Here is an 8,418-nt window from a genome sequence, read left to right on the forward strand (position 1 = left end):
CTTTATCTCATTCTTTTATATATATATATATATATATATATATATATATATATATATGGGCAAGAAGTATCCACCCAGATACACGCACTTACACTTCAAACCACACCTCTTCTTATCTACTCACAGATTCATATATGCTCATACAAATATCATACATTCAGTTACACAAATTCATATGTATCAGAACATCAGTGAGCGACCATATGCTTAATAAAAGGCAAAATGTCACTGTAAAACCTTACAAACAGTACAAAATACTTACAATCTTTGTCCATGATGGCAATTTTTTTTTTCCTTCCGGGCCTTCAAACAAATGTATCCTTATGTACTTTATGTTCCGACTTCCTTATGAGCCCTTTTTTTTTCAGAAAATATGTATATATATATATATTTATATATATATATACATATATGTGTGTATGTATGTGTGTGTGTGTGTATGTGTGTGGGTCTACTTGGTTTAAATGCTAGAAATATAGTGTCTGTATTTGTGAACAGAATAAGTAAGACTGTGGATGTAATAAACAACAGCCAGCTTGAGATTATGGATTGATAGTGAGGATAAATTTCAAGGTTACAGATCAGCTAGGTGCGTCCTATGAACTAAGTCGGCAAAAAGCTAATCTTGCATGAGATGAGTCTTCCACTACTGTACCAACACATATTTCTCTTTTTAGCCTTGCATGACTTTACAACCATCACTCCCACCACCATCATATATAGCATACATACATACATGCATACATGCATACAAACATATATACATACATATGCATGCACAAACTCACATGCATGCACAAACTCACATGCATGTGCCTAATGTTTTACATGTCTTTTAATTTCTTTTTCAAATGAACCATCTACTTAGGTCTCTCTCATTCCCTCCCTCTCTCTCTCTCTCTCTATTTCTCTAACTATCTGTCATTATCTCTCTCTTTCTCTTATATCAGTCTATTTACCTATCAATTTCTGTCTCCACCTCCCTTTCTCTGCTCCATCCTCATTAACTCTCATTCTCCACTCCTACTCACTGATCTTATACTCTCTCTCTCTCTCTCCCTCTTTCTATGTCTGTGTATATCTATCTTTACAACCATTCCTCTGTGCATTTACCTCTTCCCCTGTGTCTATCAATCTAAAGCATTAAATAAGAAAGAAAGTAACAGGTCACAGAAGTTTTAAAAAATAGATTATGAAAGTAACAGAATAGGTTTAGTGAAAAAAATAAATACAAGATACTGTTTAAGTTTGAACAAAGATAATTTTTTAATGACAAAAGCGATGGAAAGAAAGAAATAATTCTGTCTTGTATTGGTTGACCAAAAGAATAATTTTCCTAGAATACCATGGTGGGTTATCTGTTGGGCTAGATGTTGATATATGGTTTGTGGAAAAGTGTTTAAGTCATCATCATCATCATTTAATGTTCATTTTTCATGCTAGTTTGGGTTGGATGGTTTGACAAGAGCTGGCAAGCCAGAGGACTGCACCAACTCTACTGTCTGCTTTGGTATATTTCTATAGCTGGATGCCCTTCCTGGTGCCAGTCACTTTACAGAGTTATATATTAGGAAATTAAAGCATTTATTCCATATTCTCTGCAACTTTATTATTCAGTTTATCACACAGAGATTAAAGAGTAAATACACACCATGATTTCAGTATGCTCAAGACCTCACTCTCTTTCAAGAACCAATAGAGCTGTAAAAGAAGATTTAAGCTTAACCCTTTTGCTACCAATCCACCTGAGAATTCTTGCTTTAACCTTTTGCCTCTCCTATGTATTCATACATTATATGCTGGACACATTTCTCTGGTATCCATGCAACACATATGATACATATTCACATTTTTTTTTTCCAACCATTAGAGTAACTTGGGATTTCTGAAAGAAAGCTTTATATCACACAGAATATATGAAAAAAAATGTTTGAAAACGAACATGAACATTTAGGACAAACTTATGGAAATTCTTTGGACAAAGAATTCATATTATCTAAATAAACGTTCTATCAAAATTTTATGCAAACTTATATTTCAAATATCTTCTTAATAATGATAATGTTAAAGTTATGCTAAATTCTTCTTTAAGTCAAAATTCTTGAAAGCAAACATGGCTGAGACTATTAACAATGAAAGTGGAGTAAAGTATATAAAAATTAGAATTGAAACTAGTTTATTACTGGATACATTGAAAACGCCTTCCCCCAGTTTAAGTAAAATAATTACTAACTTATGTCATACACACACAAATACACACATACATATACACATAAATTACATACACACACACACACACAGATCTAAATATTATGACTGATAAACGTGCCTAAATAAACCTTCACAGGAATCATTCATTAGGTGGGCTATGACAATTTTTGCTTCAAATTGCATTTGTTTGCATTTATTTGAAAATTAATTTTAACATGAAAATCCTAATTCAATACATACATAATATATACATACATAACACACACACACACACACACATATACATTATCCACTTATTCCATCACACATCAACATCATTGTCGTTGAAACCATCATTTTCTGTTAGTAAAAGTTAGATGGGTCCTCTGTACAACATCGCATCCCATCTTTTTTTTTCGTTTGCTTGTATATATGTGTGTGTGTGTGTGTGTGGGTGTCTCTTCATATATAGATATTCTGAAATAGAGTTAATATTTTCTTTTATTATTTGGCTAATATACAACAAAAAAAAAAGATTAAAACGACCAACTCAATTCATAGAAGACAACGGTTAGACATTAACTCTAAGAGTTATCTCCCTTGTTTTATTACCTGTCTTTCACAAATCCTAGTCAACCTTGTTTAAAACAAACAGATTAATCATCAACACATTAACTTCGTAAATGATTAATTTAATCTGGCAAAGATTTCCCATATTGTCATTTTTTACTTACTATATCACGATTAGAAGGATTTGTCACCGAATGTTTACGTTATATACATTCACTCTGACTTACACAAACACGTATACATACTTAAGAGAGATATTTATTTATATTCTATTTACGTAAGTGTATATGCACCTGTATGCATGTGTTGTTTACAGATTATGTGTAAAGCCTCTGTGTGTGTGGGTGTGTGCGTGTGCGTGTGTGTGTGTAGATAGATAGATAGATGAGTCAATGATGAGAGATTGATAAAACTGGGGTTGGGGTAGACAATAGTCAAATCATGGTAAACACAGGTGAGAGTGATGATTGTCACTAAGAGGAATGTATGTCAACAGGGAGTGTTCAAGGGAGGGATCCAGTTGTTTGGGGAAAGGGAAGAGAAGTAAAGAAACAATTGTAGACCTGACCAGGACACTGGATGAGGGATCTAGTTGCATGCATGGTGTGCATACACGTTTCCATAACTTCAGTTGCATGCGTACATATTATGCTTTCAGAATTCGTCACTCTGTGCTAGCATATCTAGGTAGGTCTTCTTGAGCACTGAACATTGCCGGCCATCTATCTTAGTCTTTTATTATCTCCTCCTTGAGATTCAATATCCTGAGACCAGCCGTCACCACCTCATCCCACATCATCTTAACTGATGTTAAAGATAGTCAAAGGATTTATTTCCCTGTCAGATAATGATATGATAATCGTTAAATATCTTTTGGGGATTTCTATTATCAACATAACTCACTGTGTTAATTTCAGTGACCTTAATTCCAATCTTGTTATATCATATGGGATTAAATCCATGCAGTTGTTTACCTAATGTGGAATCTACATTTTGGTTAACAGTTTTATAAGTGATTCTGTCTCACCACAAGATGTCTCGACTCCTACCTTACCCCTGAACCTCTCCAGAATCTAAAGAAATTCCCAATTTTATCTTCAAATGAATTTCATAAAGTCTGTATTTATTTCTCTTCCCCAGCCTCTCAAAATAACATTTTATCAAGATTTGTACAGCAATATTTTATTAATATAAAGAAAGAATTTTTTTTTTTGTTCCCACTTAGGCATTAGATAGAGTACACTACATTCTGAGGAAAGCCATTTTCCTGATGGTGTCATGGTCGTATCAGTTTGCCTTCTTATTGATACTTTAGTTTTCGCTGAGTTAACCTTGATTCCAGATTTTCCTGCCATGCCTGGAATTTCTTCTTTGATCTTATAATAGACTCAGCTATAAGAATGAGTTCATCAATATATAAGATTTTCCATGGACACCTCCATTATTGCCTGGAGGACTGATAAAAAGAAGGGGATTGAGCACTATGCTCTGGTGAACCCCTCCCTACACACTAAATTCATCATTGTACTTGTTGCAAGCTCTCACCTTACTGACAGCAACATGTACATGGCTTGTATGGCCCTCACACACCATTTGTCAATTCCTAGTTTTCTCAGTGCCTACCAGATCACCAACTGGAGTCCTCTGTTCAAGGCATTCACCAGGTTAATAAATGCTAGGTACAACAGCTTACTCTTAGCTAAGTATTTCTTCATGACACAAAACCGAATATATATACATGAAGCAGTTCTCTGGGTGTCAGCCCCTTCACTGTAACATCAGAGCTGCCAGGGACCACCCACTGATGTAGGCAACTTCCACACAACAGCATAAGCTTTGTTGACTTAGATATTGTGACTCTGGGTCAGAGTCATCTTCAATGTTTGAACTCACTGCACAACGCATCTCACTTGAGCCAAATGTAATGGCTTACTTTCTCAGCAGCTTCTGACCAATTTCCTAGCAGCATCTTTTTTTCCTTCATAGCTAGTCCAAAACTCCTGAACATCGAGTGAACCCTGATGCCAATGAATCTTCTGACATCTATCTCTACAAGGAATCATATTGTCTCTCATCCATTGTTTTCACAGAATTCAACCAACTCACTGTAGTTTCTATCTTTCTTCAGAAATGTGTGTGCATGTAAGTGTGTGTGTGTGAATACACACACATATGTTGCAATATCACTTGTAAAATACATATACTTCTTCTAACTCTTAAAGAAAGACCAAATAGTCTTCCTTTTCAATGAGAATTAATACATTCATATGCTTTTGAGAGGTGTTGAATAATGGTTACTGTGAGCTGAATTTTATAAGCATCTGTCTGAAAGGAAAATAAAATTGAATCAATATATGGTATAAGAAACAAGAAAACCAGAGGACTGCAATGCTGTGAGTGAAGAGCAACCAAATTGTAGCTTAAAGTGTAGTCAGTAGAAGCTAAAAATTATAAATGATTATCAATCTTTACCATTTGGGCCTCTTATAACATAGAACTTATCATAATTTAGTTAATCTTTCATGGGCAACTAATAACATAGGTGTCTTAATCACCTAATTATCTGTATGTACTGTACATTTATAAACTTATTCATGATATACTACTTTAAAAGTACACTGTCACACACACACATTGGTGTAAACATGTGTAACACGTGTGTGTGTGTGTGTGTGTAGATATACACATGCACAAAAACATTTGTTTTGGACTTAATTCATCGCCCAGTTTTCCACAACTAGAGCCCTCTAGTTCCTTAACCATTTTGATACAAACCTGCCTGAGATTACCCTTGTTTTGAAGTGTTTTGAATTAAAACCCTCAATCTAAATTTCATGCTAATCTATGTTCCAAACACCAGCTAAATAATGACAAAGTTATTTTAATAGAATCTTCTTTATTTTCAAAATTAATTGAAACGGAAGCAATGTAGTTCAACAGAAATAGAGAAACGAAAGGGTTAAATAGAGTCCACTTTGTTGCAAGCATTCAAACGAGATATCAGTTTAACCTTTTAGCATTTAAACCAATCAATATCCGGCTCAGATATTCTACCTGTTTTATGTTCAGATTGGCCAGATCCGGTCTCTCACACCTACCATATAATGTCATTCTAAAAATACACAATTGTACCAAAATTTCAAAGCTACAAAATCATTTCATTTGACAAAGTAATCTGAATGCTAAGGGGTTAAGGAAAATATGACAGTTTGATGTACAGCTTCCAACTGCACTTTCACTTGCTGGTACCACTGTTTGTTTAAGTATAAGGATGGAAGTGGATTTTATGGTGGTTGAGGACATCTATATCTCAAGAAGTGGGACACTACCTTATTAGCTGATGCACTACCTTATTAGATTATTAGAGATAGATTGCGGCAATAAGTCAAGGAAAGAAAGACAGCAATGAAAACCAAAAGTATATGCACAGTATACAAAATAAAACATAGCAGCCACAACTTGATTGTTAAGATATAAATTGAAGTAACTCAAGAAAGAAAAGAAAGAAAAATTGTGTAGGTTGGAATTAAGTACTCTCTGATTTACAAAAACACAATGCAACATCAGTACCATGATGTGAAATCAAGGTATAGGGGCTGAAAAAAATCTTATATGCAACTCTGTGTTCAGACAACTTATAACAAAATTGCTGTTAGCTAAGATTTAGCTGTGATTTGAATTCTCTGAATTAAATGATTGATGGTGGACGTGTAAATTTAAATATTGTCAGTTAATACTTGATTAGTAAATCCCTAATCCTATTAGAAAAGAGGATTACATCACATACTGGAATGTTCAAATCATAGATAAGTAGCGGTTTTAAAGTTATAATATAGTTATGTAAATCCCTTCCAAGGGATCAATATTGATCTAGAAATAGAAGGAAAGTATAAAATGTAGTTGTCTTTTGTGTGTCTGAAATGTTAACTAACTGCATGTGTGTCACTTAAAACCAAGGCAGGTGTGTCCATGCATACACGTATGTGTGCACATCCATGCATGTGTGTGTACATGCAGATGCATTCTGATGTAGCAATAATTATTCAGTCAACAGCCTAAGACCGGATTTTTGATGACCAATTAGAATCTCTTAACTTACCTTTGTAATAGGCCTGAGGAGGTTATGGGAGGGTACAGCTTCTCATCTCCATCAATGTGAGATTTTGTGGCTAATAAACAATTGCAAGTATGCATACGTGTGTACGTGAGAGGGAGAGAGAGAGAAAGAGAGAGAGAGAGAAATAGAGAGAGAAAGAGAAAGAAAGAGAGAAAGAGAGAGAGAGATGAGGTCAGACAAATCTAGTACCATCTCCAGTAGATGGGCAATATTGTGCAGTGACTGAAAGAGGGGGTTGGTGGAGAGATGATGAGTGATAGAGAGGTGAGTGGCTGAGTAATGAGTGATATGGTTGAGTGATGAAATGTGTATAATAGGGCTGAGTGATGAAACATGTGTAACAGTGATGAGAGCTGAATGAATAGCAGGATAAGTGATAGAAAGTTGAGATGATATCAAAAAGGTCATTGGAGACTTGACAGGCATATATTAAGTGAGAGACACATTTCAACCCATAGTTAAGGTTGTTGAAAGCTTAACACTCGAATGTATGAACATAGTCGTGGTGTGAGAGAAAGAGAGAGAGAGGCTATAGGATACAGCAAAGGTATTTGTTGGCACTCCGTCGCTTACGACGTCGAGGGTTCCAGTTGATCCGATCAACGGAACAGTCTGCTCGTGAAATTAACATGCAAGTGGCTGAGCACTCCACAGACGTGTACCCTTAACGTAGTTCTCGGGGATATTCAGCATGACACAGAGTGTGACAAGGCTGACCCTTTGAATTACAGGCACAACAGAAACAGGAAGTAAGAGTGAGAGAAAGTTGTGGTGCAAGAGTACAGCAGGGTTCGCCACCATCCCCTGCCGGAGCCTCATGGAGCTTTAGGTGTTTCCGCTCAATAAACACTCAACGCCCGGTCTGAGAATCGAAACCGCGATCCTATGACCGTGAGTCCGCTGCCCTAACCACTGGGCCATTGCGCCTCCACACATGAACACAGTAGTAAGCAAAATATTATAGTTTGTGTGTGAATGTATGTATGTACACATGTTTGTATGTATGTGTGTATGCATGTTTGTTTGTATGTATGTATGTATGTACGCATATTTGCATGTATGTGTGTCTGCATGGATGCGTTTGTATGCTTGTATGGATATGTGTTTGGACAGATAGATGGATGAATGAATGAATGAATGAATGGAAATAGAAATCCTGTGAAGGCATCCTCAGAATAAAGCTGAGGTCATGGTGCTAACTTCCAAAAGGGTGCATTATACAGGCTTTCCAAAACCTAATGGAGTAAGAGGGGTGGGTACATTGTTTAGAAAGTACGTATGGTTTTTTTTTAGCTGGAATAAAGTTATTTAAAGCAATAAACATTTTTGTACAAGTACTAGTGTGACACAGTAACCTCCTGAAAGTAATTAACAGATTATTAGCAATATTAATAATTACTGCTAATGAGGAGAATAAAGTGAATCAAAAATAAGTAATCTTTGCTGAGCATGTTCACACTAGTCTATTGAGGAGCAACAGAATATTTAAATGAATGGAGAGAGAGAAATTTTTGCAAGACATCAACAAAGAGACAATATTA

The 8,418-nt window shown here is 35.5% G+C and overlaps 1 protein-coding gene across 2 annotated transcripts in view; it reads right to left on the reverse strand.

The window, feature by feature from the left end:
* Positions 1–632, reverse strand: part of LOC106881308 (tetraspanin-6) — a 43,685-nt gene extending 43,053 nt beyond the window's left edge. Inside the window, exon 1 of one of the 2 annotated variants that reach the window (XM_052967886.1) lies at positions 263–632. Coding sequence is in view for 1 of the 2 variants with exons in the window: in XM_014931645.2 (XP_014787131.1) it covers positions 263–275 (13 nt within the window). In the remaining variant the exon portion in view is untranslated. The remainder of the gene's footprint in view (positions 1–262) is intronic. The other variant, XM_014931645.2, reaches the window with a different exon arrangement.
* Positions 633–8,418: the final 7,786 nt, after the last annotated feature.

Source organism: Octopus bimaculoides, chromosome 5, assembly GCF_001194135.2.
Source record: "Octopus bimaculoides isolate UCB-OBI-ISO-001 chromosome 5, ASM119413v2, whole genome shotgun sequence".
Taxonomy (NCBI): Eukaryota; Metazoa; Mollusca; class Cephalopoda; order Octopoda; family Octopodidae; genus Octopus; species Octopus bimaculoides.